The sequence below is a fragment of the Suillus paluster genome (assembly GCF_016628075.1).
Source record: "Suillus paluster strain FC165 chromosome Unknown EDB91scaffold_20, whole genome shotgun sequence".
NCBI classification, from domain to species: Eukaryota; Fungi; Basidiomycota; class Agaricomycetes; order Boletales; family Suillaceae; genus Suillus; species Suillus paluster.
Window position 1 is genome coordinate 491564 of NW_024537580.1, and position 14308 is coordinate 505871.

The 14308-nt window shown below is 49.2% G+C and overlaps 6 protein-coding genes across 6 annotated transcripts; 4 read left to right on the forward strand and 2 right to left on the reverse strand.

Moving 5' to 3' along the window:
* Positions 1-195: 195 nt before the first annotated feature.
* Positions 196-2990, forward strand: EDB91DRAFT_1278636 (heterokaryon incompatibility protein-domain-containing protein; the record flags this gene model as incomplete). The annotated part of the gene is made up of 3 exons (XM_041324695.1): positions 196-357; positions 385-978; positions 1079-2990. 3 exons carry the CDS (start codon positions 196-198, stop codon positions 2558-2560), a joined length of 2238 nt encoding a protein of 745 aa, XP_041178217.1. The 3' UTR covers positions 2561-2990.
* Positions 2991-3240: 250 nt separating this feature from the next.
* EDB91DRAFT_1236918 (heterokaryon incompatibility protein-domain-containing protein) lies at positions 3241-5678 on the forward strand (the record flags this gene model as incomplete). Its single annotated transcript, XM_041321521.1, has 8 exons — positions 3241-3483; positions 3541-3723; positions 3751-3993; positions 4029-5074; positions 5096-5150; positions 5178-5201; positions 5226-5505; positions 5530-5678. The coding sequence occupies 8 exons, from the start codon at positions 3241-3243 to the stop codon at positions 5676-5678; spliced, it is 2223 nt and encodes a 740-aa protein (XP_041178218.1).
* Positions 5679-5967: 289 nt separating this feature from the next.
* EDB91DRAFT_298197 (heterokaryon incompatibility protein-domain-containing protein) lies at positions 5968-8827 on the forward strand. The gene is made up of 3 exons (XM_041326762.1): positions 5968-6242; positions 6311-6528; positions 6596-8827. The coding sequence occupies exons 1-3, from the start codon at positions 6203-6205 to the stop codon at positions 8738-8740; spliced, it is 2403 nt and encodes an 800-aa protein (XP_041178219.1). The 5' UTR covers positions 5968-6202; the 3' UTR covers positions 8741-8827.
* A 19-nt stretch (positions 8828-8846) lies between these two features.
* On the reverse strand, positions 8847-9831 carry EDB91DRAFT_1128089 (uncharacterized protein). Its single transcript, XM_041318518.1, has 2 exons — positions 9711-9831; positions 8847-9657 (listed from the first exon to the last, which is right to left on the reverse strand). Exons 1-2 carry the CDS (start codon positions 9775-9777, stop codon positions 9026-9028), a joined length of 699 nt encoding a protein of 232 aa, XP_041178220.1. The 5' UTR covers positions 9778-9831; the 3' UTR covers positions 8847-9025.
* A 128-nt stretch (positions 9832-9959) lies between these two features.
* EDB91DRAFT_1247588 (uncharacterized protein) lies at positions 9960-10615 on the reverse strand (the record flags this gene model as incomplete). The annotated part of the gene is made up of 4 exons (XM_041322833.1): positions 9960-10178; positions 10208-10243; positions 10299-10394; positions 10517-10615. The coding sequence occupies 4 exons, from the start codon at positions 10613-10615 to the stop codon at positions 9960-9962; spliced, it is 450 nt and encodes a 149-aa protein (XP_041178221.1).
* An 836-nt stretch (positions 10616-11451) lies between these two features.
* On the forward strand, positions 11452-12614 carry EDB91DRAFT_298188 (uncharacterized protein). The gene is made up of 7 exons (XM_041326761.1): positions 11452-11520; positions 11575-11721; positions 11782-11917; positions 11974-12044; positions 12103-12189; positions 12255-12329; positions 12379-12614. The coding sequence occupies exons 2-7, from the start codon at positions 11685-11687 to the stop codon at positions 12507-12509; spliced, it is 537 nt and encodes a 178-aa protein (XP_041178222.1). The 5' UTR covers positions 11452-11520; positions 11575-11684; the 3' UTR covers positions 12510-12614.
* The last annotated feature ends 1694 nt before the right edge of the window (positions 12615-14308 follow it).

The window sequence follows — 14308 nt, forward strand, 5'->3', positions numbered from 1 at the left end:
CTCTTGCAAGGAGTTAAACCAAGTCCTGATGAACCCAGCAACTCGTACTTATGAGCCCTCCCTTCAATAGCACAGGTGGGTATCCACCCTCTACAATTTACCGTTCTTCGTCACGTATTCAAGTAATACTCAGGTAACTATGAAAGGTTTATCGCACTATCCACTGGTTTTCTCGAAATTCTCAGTCCGGACTCCATGCTTGGTTTGGCCATTGTTGGTATTATTGGAGGGGTCGGTCTTGGAGTTTGGGTTATTTGGCCATCGGTTGTCCGCACATGCAAACTCAGGACACACGTCACATCCGACAGGACCTCTGAATCCACCCCTCTCCTAAATCAAGATCGAGCTGATCATCAGGTGAGTGGATCAACGGCATCCCCCCAGCGCAGTGGACTAATTGAAGGGGGTGAACAGAGGGATCCTACTGTCACGTTAGGCAGCGACACATTACTCTGTTCCATCTGTGCGAATCTGGATTTTCACCAGATCTTCCTTGATGGCATCCCTAAGGCGAAAGAGATCCCGCTCGGCTCACTCTCATCCATCTTAGAAAAATCCTATCAATGCAATTTCTGCCGCCTCATATCCTTTCATGTCCGTCGGACGTGGATGTGGGACAAGCTTCCTCACGTCGATCCCTCAGGGATTGCATGTGGGCTGTTCTCGATTAGTTGTGGTTCTCTTCGGCCGTCCTTTTATCCCAGATCCAAATTTCGTTGTTACCGCCTCCAGGTCACTATTGGGAGCCCGATGGGCCTGTGGTGGAGACACCCAGCTCTCAATACAGCATACCCGCCAACAATTCACCTCATGCAAGATGATGCTTTCAAGTTTGGGAGACCGACCGATCTTCATGGCCGTAGGGTGAAGAACACTGTTGATATCAGTCTGGTGAAGAAGTGGATGAAGCTATGTCAGGAGAACCATGGAGATGGTTGTGAGAATGCTTGGAAGATGGACAAGAAACTACCCGGATTTGTGAGAGTGGTGGATGTAATATCGATGGCCGTGGTTCTCGCACCCTCTGGTTGTCGTTATGTCTCCCTCTAGTTACGTATGGGGAAGCATCGGCGCGGAGTATTGGACGATGAAGGATAATATAGCGGAGCGCTCTAAGCCTGGCGGGTTGAACGCGGCAAACCTTCCCGACACCATCACTGATTCTATTCTATTCGTTCGACAACTTGGTGAACGTTACATATGGATCGACGCTCTATGCATCATTCAAGATGATTTGCATGACAAGTTCACTCAGATACACGCTATGGATTCGGTCTACGGTCTATCTTATCTCACGATTATCGCTGCTGGCAGCACGACAGCTCGAGATCCTCTCCCAGGATGCCGTCCACGAACTAGAACAGTACAACAACATATCGAGGTTGTTCAAGGACTTCATCTCTATGTAGCTCCTCCAAGACCTACGGATGTTCTCGCTCTGTCCGCATGGAATACGCGTTGCTGGACCTATCAAGAGAGTGCGCTCTCGCGCCGAAGGATATACTTCACTGCACAGCAAGTCTACTTTGAGTGCCAAAATGATATTTTCTGCGAAGACATCATCGCTGAAAGCAAGCGTCCCCAACTCTCTCGCAGCTTTCTTCAGTCCTCCTTTGGAGACCGCTTCCCAGACCTTTCCTCCTTTTCGGGTTACAAGGGTGCCGTAGAGAGATATACACGGCGCAATCTCACCGTAGAATCAGACATTGTTGATGCTTTCACGGGCGTGACAAATGCCCTGGCAATACGATATGGGCTCGGTGACCCCGCCAGCGCCTTTCAATATGGAATGATGTTGACGGAACTGCATCTCGCGCTTCTTTGGCAACATCATCCACACACACCCCACATTCGCCGTGCGCCCCCTGACGGAGGCATCTCACCTTGGCCTTCCTGGGCATGGGCTGCGTGGCGTGGCGCTGTTATCCACGTCTCAGAGGGTGGGTATCAAGGGACTCGAATCAGGAACTTAGGTGACGATTTGTCCGTGACTAAAACGCTTATTGATCCTTGGTACATGGTGGACCGCCGTGGCGATATAACCCAGCTCAATGTGCGTCGGGTTTCCCGGGTCTTTTTCGTGAATCGCAGGACAGAGGAAGAGAACCCTGCATATTCTTCTCCGCAAGGGATCATAGACCTAACGGAGCTGACCCATCGACCGCTAGAAACAGGCACCCTCATCTTCCGCACGACTTCCAGCCACTTTGGCATTGCAAGGCGAAGTGGTGAAGAAACCCAAGAATCAAACGAACCTGTTCACTATGGTCACTTCAATATTCTCTGCACCACATCTTCCCCTCCCAGTTGGGTTGGCACTACCATCCTGCCACTGGACCCTGCCCCGCCGCCTTCTCTCGAGTTCATCGTCCTTTCCCGTACTTACGATACGGGCGGTGTGCACAACGAGGAGAATTTGATGGTTCGAGATGAATACTTGCTACATGTGATGGCGGTTAGTCAGAATGAAGGCTTGATGGAACGTGTTGGGTTGGGCGTCATTCATGAAGCCGCCTGGATTACTTCAAGGCCAGAGGAGAAGGTAGTGTTTCTTCGATAATGGCCGGTGGTGATAGTTTGAAGTAGTTTGACCTTGGTTGTTTAAAAGTAATGATTTATTGTTCTTCGGATTGTTGACTACTAAACAGTCACGACTCTAGCTTCTGAATCAAGGGCGTGTATGTATATGACCGACGGGATGCAGACAGTGCGATGTTTTCGTGTTGGTCGTCGTGATGCATGGATAATATACATATTGAATATTAAGAACAACCCGGCGTGCTCTCTTCGCAGCTCCGTCATGCATATGGACCTGGCAGCCCATGTACACACTCCTTTTCATGCTCCTCTTTATCTTAGTCTCCCGTAGGCAGAATGAAGAGACAGTCATTCCTTCTATATTATGTCTTTACTATCTCCTTCAGATTCACCGGTTTCATCCGCATAACGTCACGATGTGGCTGTTTGCTTGGAGGCTGCAAACGTACCGTGCTTCACAGCTTCAAGCTTCACTCCTCTGAACCCTGCCGAACCCTGCCGTCGACTTGGGAGTTCTAGTAGCTTTCTTCGCGTATAAGCACTAGGCAGGTACATGTGACGGCAGTTCATGAAACCAAAATTTTCCTGGTAAACCCCCGCAACTTGTGCTTATGATTCCCCCTTTCAATAGCGCAACTGTGACTCGGTCAGGTTGGTATCTTGCAAGTTGCCTCTACAATAATTGTTTTGCCGTTCTTCATCATGTATTCAAGTTACTTCTCAGGTAACCATGAATGGCTTGCAGTACTGCCCACTAGTGTTTTTGAGGCTATCAGTCCGGTCTCCACACATGGTTTAGCCCTTGTTGGAATTATTGCAGGGGTCGCTCTTGGAGTTTGGGTTCTTTGGCTATCGGTTGTCCGCATATGCAAACTCAAAGCAAATATTGATAGGACCTCTGAATCTGCCCCTCTGATAAACCCAGACCTACGGACTGATCTTCAGGTGAGGAATTCAATGGCATTCCCGCTTACACAGCGCAGTGGACTGAAGTTTGAACAGAGGCATCATACTGTCACTGCGTCAGGCAGCGACACCTTACTCTGTTCCATCTGTGCGAATCTAGATTTTTATCAGATCTTCCTTGATGGCATCCCAGAGACGGAGAAGATCCCGCTTGGTTCACTCTCAACCATCTTAGAGAGATCCTATCAATGCAGTTTCTGTCGCCTCATATCCTTTCATGTCCGTCGAACATGGATGTTGGATAAGTTTTCTCACGTCGATCTCTCAGGGATCGAGTGTGGGATGTTCTCAATGAATTGTGGTTGTCTTCGCGAGCCCTTTTATCGACCTAAATTCCATTGCTACCGCCTCCACATGATCATTATGAAGGACCCAGATCACCTTTTGGAGAAATATCCAGCTTTTGGGGCAGCCGGTCTGCCAACCATTCACCTCATGCAAGAAGATGCTTTCAAGTTTGGGAGACCGCCCGATCTTCATGGCCGCAGGGTGAAGGAACACCTGTGGATATCGGTCTGGTAAAGAAGTGGATTAAGCTGTGCCAGGAGAAACATGGAGATGTATGCACCGGGAATGTTTGGAGAACCGACAGGAAGCTGCCGGGGTTTGTGAGAGTGGTGGATGTAGTGTCGATGGCCGTGGTTCCTGCACCTTCTGGCCGTCGTTATGTCTCCCTCAGTTACGTATGGGGAGGCATCGGCACAGAGTATTGGACGACGAAGGATAATATAACGGAGCGCTCCAAGCCTGGCGGGTTGAACACGGCAAACCTTCCTGACACTATCACTGATTCGATTCTATTCGTTCGACAACTTGGTGAACGTTACATATGGATCGACGCTCTATGCATCATTCAAGATGATTTAAAGGACAAGTCCACTCAGCTACACGCTATGGATTCGGTCTACGGTCTATCTCATCTCACGATCATCGCTGCTGGCAGCACGACAGCTCGAGATCCTCTCCCAGGATGCCGTCCACGAACTAGAACACTACAACAACATATCGAGGTTGTTCAAGGACTTCATCTCTGTGTGGCTCCTCCAAGACTTCGGGAGGCTATCACTCTGTCCGCATGGAATACGCGTTGTTGGACCTGTCAAGAGAGCGTGCTCTCCCGCCGAAGGATATACTTCACTGGGCAGCAAGTCTACTTTGACTGCCGGCGCGATACCTTCTGCGAAGACATCATCGCCGAAAGTGAGCACCCACGCTCCCGCAGCTTTCTCCAGTTATCATCAGGGCAAACTTTTCCAACCCTTCACTCCTTTGAGAGTTACGTGTGGGCCGTTGAGGCGTGTACACGACGCAGTCTCACCATAGAATCAGACATTGTTGATGCTCTCACTGGTGTGACAAATGCTTTGGCGATAGCGTTTGGGCTTGGTGACCCCGCGAGAGCCTTTCAATATGGAATGATGTTGACCGACCTGCATCACGCGCTTCTCTGGCAACACGATCCATACACACCTCGCGCTCGTCGTGCGCCCCCTGACGGAGGCAGCTCACCTTGGTCTTCTTGGGCATGGGCTACGTGGCGTGGCGCTGTTATCTATAAGGCAGCGGATGTGTATCTGGGGACCCGGATCAGCAATTATAGTGGCGAACCGACGGTGAAGGAACCGTTTGTTGATCCTTGGTACATCGTTGACCATAGTGGCGATACACTGCAGCTCGATGTTCGCCGAGCCCCCCGGGTCATTTTGATGCCCAAGACAAAGTCCGCGTATTCTTCTCCACGAGGAATCTTAGACCCAACGGAGCTGACACTTGACATCCATCGACCGCTCAAACCAGGCACCCTCATTTTCCGCACAACTTCCTGCCAGTTTGGCATTGCACGGCGAGGTGATGAAGAATCAAGTGAATGTGTCCACTATGGTCACTTCAATATTTTCTCCACTACATCTTCCCCTCCCACTTGGGTTGGCAGTACCATATTGCCGTTGTGCCCTCCCCCGCCGACTTGTCTCGAGTTCATCGTCCTTTCCCGTGATCCCGGTGTGCGTGGCGTGTACGACGAAGATAAATTTATATATTACCATGAATGCTTGCTAAATGTGATGGCGGTTAGTCAGAATGAGGGCTTGATGGAACGTGTTGGGTTGGGCGTCATTCATGAAGCTGCCTGGATTGCTTCAAGGCCGGAGGAGAAGGTAGTGTTTCTTCGATAATGGCTGGCGGTAATGGTTTGACATCGGTTGTTTCAAAGCAATAATTTATTGTCCTTCGGATTGTCAAATGCTCCATAGCCTGCACATTGTAGTCGTTCCTTCTATATTATGAATCAAATGCATGTATGACTTACAGACAGTGCAACGTTGGTCGTGATACATACATTTGAATCACAAGGCTAACCGCGCTTTCTTCGCAGCTCCGCCATCATGATGGCGGCCCGTGCCGCCATTCTCTTCGTCTCCTTCGACTCCTTCAAATCTATCGATTCCATCCGCAAAATGTCGTGTTTAGAGGCGCGCGAAACGTATCGTTTCAACCTTTTTTAGCCTTGCCGTCAACTTATGCCAATGGTAGGATTTAGAATACACGAGAACATCGCCAACGGAACACAGCCTCATCAACTGCCGTACCCAACGTGGACTTACCTGCCCAGTGCCTATTGCTCACCTAGTACTATGCACCTGCAACTTTGAACTGCGAGGAATCAAACCAAAATCCTTCTGGTGAATCTGCGCGACTTATGATTCCTCCTTTGAATAGCGCAATCGTGACTCGGTCAGGTGGGTATCTTGCCTCTACAATGGCTTTTTTTGCCGTTCTTTGTCGCGTATTCAAGATGCTCGTGAAGGGCTTACAGCACTACCCACTGGTATTATTGAGACTGTCAGTCCGGTCTCCACACATGGTTTGGCCCTTGTTGGAATTATTGGAGGGCTCGCTCTTGGAGTTTGGGTTGTCTGGCTATCGGTCGTCCGCACATGCAAACTCAGGGCATACGTCGCATCTGATGGGACCTCTGAATCCGCCCCTCTCCTGCATCCGGATCAAATACGAACTGACATTCAGGTGAGGAACTCAATAGCATCACCGCTTACGCAGCGCAGTGGACTGATCAAACTTTGAGGGCGAACAGAGGGGTCATACTACCACATTAGACAAGGACGCATTACTCTGTTCCATCTGTGCGACTCTGGATTTTTACCGGATCTTCCTTTATGGCATCCCAGAGCTGGAGGCGGTTCCGCTCGGTTCACTCTCATCCATCTTAGAAAAATCCTATCAATGCAGTTTCTGTCGCCTCATATCGTTGTATGTCCGTCGAACACGGATGTTGGAGAAGTTTCCTCACGTCGATCTCTCAGGGATCGAATGCGAGGTGTACACGATGCATTGTGGTTCTCTTCAGAGGCCCCCTTATCCCCCACCAAAATATTATTTTTGCCGCCGCCTCCACATCATTAGGAAGGGCGTTTGGGAGATACATCCAGCTCCCGATGAAGCAGGTCCGCTAATAATTCATCTCATGCAAGAAGATGCTTTCAAGTTTGGGAGACCAACAGATCTTCATGGCCGCAGGGTGAAGAACACTGTGGATATCGGTTTGGTGAAGAAGTGGATTAACCTGTGCCAGGAGTACCATGGAGATAAATGTGTGAATGTTTGCAGAATGGACGGGAAGCTGCCCGGATTTGTGAGAGTGGTGGATGTAATATCGATGGCCGTGGTTCCTGCACCTTCTGGGTGTCGTTATGTCTCCCTCAGTTACGTATGGGGAAGCATCGGCGCAGAGTATTGGACGACGAAGGATAATATAACGGAGCGCTCCAAGCCTGGCGGGTTGAACGCGGCAAACCTTCCTGACACCATCTCCGATGCGATTCTATTCGTTCGACAACTTGATGAACGTTACATATGGATTGACGCTCTATGCATCATTCAAGATGATTCGCAGGACAAGTCCACTCAGATACACGCTATGGACTTGGTCTACGGCCTGTCTTATTTCACGATAATCGCTGCCGGCGGCAAGACGGCTCGAGATCCTCTCCCAGGATGCCGTCCACGAACTAGAACACTACAACAACATATCGAGGTTGTTCAAGGACTTCATCTATATCTGGCTCCTCCAAGACTTGGGGAGGCTGTTGTTCAGTCAGCATGGCACACGCGTTGTTGGACCTATCAAGAGAGCGCGCTCTCCCGCAGAAGGATATATTTCACTGGGCATCAAGTCTACTTTGAGTGCCGAGATCAAATCTTCTGCGAAGACATCGTCGCCGAAAGCAAGTCTCAATCCTGTCGCAGCTTCCTTCGGTTCCCACGTGGAGAATATTTTCAGATAGCCTCTGACTCCTTCAAGTTTGAGAGTTACAGGGGGGCCGTTGAGAAGTGTACTCGACGCAATCTCACCAAGGAATCAGACATTGTTGATGCTTTCACTGGCGTGACCAATGCTTTGGCAAATGGCTATGGGCTCGGTGACCCCGCCAGAGCCTTTCAACATGGAATGATGTTGACGGAACTGCATCTCACGCTTCTTTGGCAACACGCTCCACATACACCTCGCGCTCGTCGTTCGCTCCCTGACGGAAGCAGCTCACCTTGGCCTTCTTGGGCATGGGCTGCATGGCGTGGTGCTGTTATCCACGCGGGGGAGGTCGCGTATGTGGGAACTCAGATCGGCAAATATAGCGACGAACCGCGGGTGGATGAAACATTTATTGATAATTGGTATATCGTGAACCACAGTGGCGATACAGTGCAGCTTGACGTTCGCCGGGTTTCCCATGACTTTCAGACAGAGGAAGAGCACCCTGCATATTCTTGTTCGCGAGGGATCTTAGACCCAACGGAGCTGACACTAGATATTCGTCGACCGTTAGAACCAGGCACCCTCATCTTCCGCACGACTTCCAGCCACTTCGGCATTACAAGGCGAGGTGGTGAAGAAAACGAGGAATCAAATACATCTATCTACTATGGTCTCTTCAATATTCTCTCCACCGCATCTTCCCCTCCCACTTGGATTGGCACTGCCATTCTGCCATTGGACCCTGCCCCGCCGACTTCTCTCGAGTTCATCGTCCTTGCCCGTTCTATCGCCGGTGTGCACGGTACGTTTGACGAAGAGAGTTATATGCACTATAGCGGGTGCTTGCTAAATGTGATGGCGGTTAGTCAGAATGGGGGTTTGATGGAACGTGTTGGGTTGGGCGTCATTCATATCGTTGCATGGATTGCTTCGAGGCCGGAAGAGAAGGTAGTGTTTCTTCGATAATAGCTGGCGGTGAACCCATCTAGCTAGTGGTTTGTTCAAAGCAAGAAAAATAATTCCAAAACCCTGGTCCTTCTGGTTGTTGAGCGTGTATGGCTGACAGGATGCAGACAGTGTGAAATTTTGGTATTGGACCGCGATCATTGATGCATCGATTGGCGTGAAGTGTCAATGCTCCTGAGTCTTACGTCTAGCTAGTGGTATGTATCGTACATCCAATTCTGTTTAACAATGGTTTCTGCCTTTACAAGTCTAAAAGGTTCATGGAACCCTGGAAGGTCCCGAAAATTACGGGACCAAGATCACCTCCTTCCACCTCTCGCCATCCGATTCCTGTCTAACGAACTTTGTCCTCCGGTTAGGCATAACCCCGAGTTCGACATAGTCAACTTCAACGGGGTCAATCAGAAGCAGTGCGAAGTGTCCTAGCGCTTCCTCGTAATTCTTCGCGTCGTACCCTTCCTCTCCGGGTCTCGCGATCTTGACTGGCCACTTCTCTGCATCGCTGTAAGAGTTCATGGGGGAACCGGGAACGGGCCGGCACCATGATGCGCGCATGTGGGCGCCGACATTGTCAAATTGCTTCCTTCGCTCGTCCTCCCAGTTCCATCCCTGACTCCTGAATGCATCATACACCTCCCCCACTCCTTCGATTCCTTTTTGCTCACTAAGTTCCGGTGAGGGGTAGATAGCAGCACGCCCCGAAATGCGGAATTGCTCGTTTGTGGCTTCGATCCAGAAATGCGCTTCCACGCGGTGGCTGGGGTTGGACTTAATCTGAGTGACCTTTGGAATACGGATATCTGTGGTTGCGAGGAGCAGGGGCAGAGAAGGTAAGGATGGGTGAATGATATGGTCCCGAAGGACATTGCTGCGAACATATGGAGTGGTGTTGACGTCGGTAGTTGCGAGCTGAAAGACTGCAACGTCCGAACATTGTTTCGCGTCTCAGGAAGTGTAGTTAGAAGCTCACCGTTTTTCATCCCTTCTTCCTCCTGCAGAGCACGTTTGAGGGCGGTATGCCAGCGCGCGGTAACCATAATATCCCGAGTGTACTTTGCTTGGTTACAGTACAAGAGATCACACCTCTGATGATAGAACCAAGAATGTCTATATATATAGTAAGTACAACACCATAGATATCTTTAGCAAAAACACCATATCCCGAGAAGTAGAAATAGGACAATAATAAGACTTAGCCGCGCCGCATTTTATTTGTGCTTCACCCAACCCGTGCCCTCTTCGCAGTTCCGTCATCTTCCTCTTCGTCCTCTTCATCATCTCCTTCACTGATTTCATCCACCGAACGTTTTAAGCCGCCAGCAGAAGTAGGGGGCTCATCTTCGTCTTCCTCGTAATACTCGTCATCGTCCTCGGCGTCTTCATCAAGCAGCAGCAAGCTAAAGCTGATGTGCCATTCTGGAAGAATGATATGGGCCTTCTATGGAGACAAAACAAATGTAGACATACCTCCCCAACCAGTAGTGCTGTCAAACTTGGTTTGCTCTGCGCCACCAAATCAATTGTCTTGCAAGTGTTGATGGACAAGGAAGAGGCATACCCTTGATGTGGCACCTCCTTCCTCTCCATCATCCTCTTCCTCTTCTTCTTCGCCTCGATCGGGGTAGAGCGAGTTGCCTTGATCTTCTTCTTCGCCCTGTTATCATGAAAGGCCGACAGAGCGATTAAAAAAGAGGTAATTGTCATTCGGAAAGAAGAGTGAGTTTAGATGCGCGAAATGAGCGCGAGTCATAAAATATCAGAAAATGGTTTGCAAACCTCGACCTCATACTCATCGCTCTCCTCCCCATCGTCAACCTCCTCTATATCTTGCTCTTCTGCGGGGAGTGTAGGCTCCAGTGTGGGGTCAGCAGACATTTTCGGCTTTAGACAGTTAAGAGGAGCCTTGAGGGATTGGGTTCAACCGTTGGTTGAATTTTAACCAACTGTAATGGGGGAAGCGAGAAAGGGATTAGCGCTATGGTGGCATAGCGAAATGATATTCTAATTCTCACCTCCAGGGTAGCTGACGAACGTTTGGTCCTGTGCTCAACACGTCGCACGCTCAGAAAAGATCGCCATCCCAGGGGGATTGCTGTCTTTGGATGTGGCGGGAGGTCGCTGCGACGGCTGCGTGGGGGTCGTTAACTTATAACCTCAATATAACCCCATATTTCTTCCTGATCTTCACCTGACCTGTCTATGTTGGGTAAGCGAATTTGCGTTGCATCACGGCGTGCCGTTTATCTAGCAGTACTTGTCACCCCAATAGAAGGAAGGCAATTGTTCCTTTTATACATTTATCCAAGGTACTGTAACGGTATGTACACAAAATATGCACACAACGTTGAACAATTGAGATCTAGAAGTTTTCCGCTGAGTGGCAATTTTTCTGTGTTCATTGTACGCTATCAAATAACTCACGTTGGGAAGAAGGGTTTGAGGGCAACTTCAATGAATGCCTCGACACTGTAGAACTTGCAGTCATCAGTGACTTTCAGCGCAACCGGCAGAGACTAATATCGTACGTGTCAGCTCCCGCCACATTCGGAGTACGATCAAGCTTTAATTTCCAAACTGCAGCTAATCTTATTATCTGGCAGCTAATATGAAATTGAATTTCTGTGGCCAAAACATGGAAACTGATACGAAAAAGTTGGTAACCTGTGAACGTTATAGAAGGTGTGCTCGGATCACACTTCATGCGTATATTGCACTCTCGTGCCGACTGGCCGACTTGAAGTCAGAGGCGGGCAGATCATTCTCTATGAATGCGGCATGCGGCAAGTGAACAAGATCAACGATCTACCCGCCTCTGACGTCAGGCGCTTCGTCAGCAATCCGAAATTTGTTAGGAGGTAGTAGACAGGGGCTAAGTTAGCTCAGACTTAAGAAAAACCGTCCTCTCGCATCAAGAGACTATCCTCACTCTTAACACTCACTCAAGATGGGATTTTTCTCTGTCACCCGACTTCTCATCTTGTGTGCGTCGTTTCTCCTTCGCATGCAAAAGCATGTTACTGACTAGCTCATCTTGATGACAGCGTTTACCCTCATGCTGGCGATCGTGGTGCTCGGCGTGAGTGCTCACCTCATCGCTATCCGAACTACAGATTACTGGCGCTTTGCTGCGCTTGCGGTCGCAGTGTCCTCCCTGACAATTCTTACTTTCCCCGTCATGTGCGTTTCCTTTCCAGTCAACTAAGCCAGTATCGATTCATGGTCGCAATTTTCAGTCTCATCATTAGCTTGTCTGAGCGCAACCGTAAATCGTCGGGTTTCAGGATCAGCGAGTCCGCTTGGCTAAGTATGTGGCTTCTGGCTCTGGAAGTTACCCTGCTGATTATTCACGGTTCGGTTTAAAGCTATCATGTGGATCCTCTGGCTCTCAACTGGAGCTAACGCCACTCGTGCGGCCCGCAGCCGCTTTTTCCCTGGTGCCTGTAGCTTCAGTAAGTGCTATGATTCTCGACCCGAAGCGCTTTACCGATATTGTCATTTTGCCTCTGCATCTCAGTCTCTTTCTACAGTAGCCAAATCTGCAATGAGTTTAGGGTCGTCGAGGCGTTCTCTTACATTATCTTCGTCTTCTGTGCGTCTCTCCCCACTCTCATTTTTCTGTCTCTTAAGGGTATCTTCAGTGCTCTGCTATAGTATAGCAGTGATTGTGAAGGCCTTCACGGCAGATGATAGGACGCAGGCCACCAGAGGAGGAGATTCCGAAGCTCAGAAAGCGCCTCAGAGTCAGATGCAAGGTCAGCAGCCTCAGTAAATCGGTACTACAGCTCAGTCAGCTAATGCCCGTGGTCCACAGGCGCCCCAAGTTGAATCGCCGATTACTATCCCTGAAGCTGAAGTCCCTCACGTGGTGAGTTAATGTGCAGGAGATGTGCTCGCGATGTTGTTTCCTATAATTAATGTTGTGTAATTTTGTATGTGTACTGTATCGTTTATTTTGTACTTGCAGTCATCAAGGGGAGGATGTCTTATTTTCTAAAAATTACTGAGCCCCAGGACCGGCGACATGTATCAAGTGAATTGCAACCTAGGGTTATCCTAGTTGACCGGCTCCTCGTTGCAACGTTGAGCAGCTACTATGTAAGCCCACACACTGGGTGAGTACAGTTCCCACTCATAGCACTTCTCGGTTTTCTCGAACTTCAGATGTCTGAAGGCATGGCCGCCCTAACGGCTTTCAGTCATGCTGATACTAATAGGGGCAGCACACCAAACAAATGTCAAGATACTACTAGTACGCGTCGCCACCAACTTCCATGCCCGACTCGCTCGTTCAAGTTGGCACTTCTTTACAAGCTTTGACTAGGATGTTTCACCTCCAAATGTTCGTCCCCGTGACGCCATACTAACGTTGTTGTGCTTCTAGCATGCGGAACTCGAGAGCCGTAGTGCGCCGCTGATCGCGAAAGACAACCTCGTGCCACTGCATTGACAGTTGGCAGTCAAGCTAGTTGAGCACTAGTACTCACTTGACTGGCATGCGTGTGGCCAAGTCGTACGATTCTGGACATCAGAGAACTCGTGAGTCTACCCAGGGTACTTTACGTCGATTACGGCGTTTTACATGACTTTATATGACTTTATATTCCAATATAACGGAAAGAAGTTCTATATATGAAGATATATCGTCATATAAGTCTTTATCTGCAGCTCATCAGTTCACTGATGCGAGGCGTAGAATTCCATGACAGATAGTCAATGGTAACAGAGCAATCTTTACCGTAGATGTAACACATGCAATAGTATGATGGGTTGTCACTGTGCCCTGCGTTGCATGTGTTAGTATCGTCCGGGAAAAATACGAGTAGTTTTCACCTCTTGCACATTGTGAGCTAGGGACAATTATATTTTTCGTGGATGATGATGGACTGACCTCAGGCTGCAGGTATCAGCGAGCGGTCTTAAACGGCAAACTCGGACCTCCGGGAGTCAGGCCTCAATCTTTGCAACGGATCACGGTGACCTGACTTTTGTCATCGATTGAATTATCTTCGCCCCACGTTTCTGATGGGTACCTCCGTGAAGTATTCTTATTGAGCACGTTGTGCTACGGCCTCGGAGGCGTTCTTGTCTGTTCGCACTCACCGATGGAACATCTACGATTATCACCGATTACGGAAAAAGTGCTGCTTTTATACTGCCTGTATTTGTTTTTGAACCCTTTGAGCTTCATTAGGTGTGTGTCAATGTCTATGCCTAGCACTGATCACTGATGGGACGAGTGGCACCTGTTGCATAAAGGAACGATTATTCTCCTTCTATTGGGTCTGCCTACGGGGACTATCTCTTGCATATACAGCACGTCATATTAATCAGCACAAACTGTTTTCGTACCGCTGCGTTATCAGCTACGATTGAGCTGTTTGTGCTGTGCGGCTCGGTGACGATGCTGTATAGTAAAATACAGCTCAGGCTGCGTTCTAGTGCGAGTTCTGACGAATGGACGTTGTAGGAACGCTTTTAGCAGCCTATCGCCGACAGAAGGCGCTGCAGTTCATCATTGCGCACCGAGAACTTTTGCACACGTGAGCACAATCCCCGAGTCTAGAATCC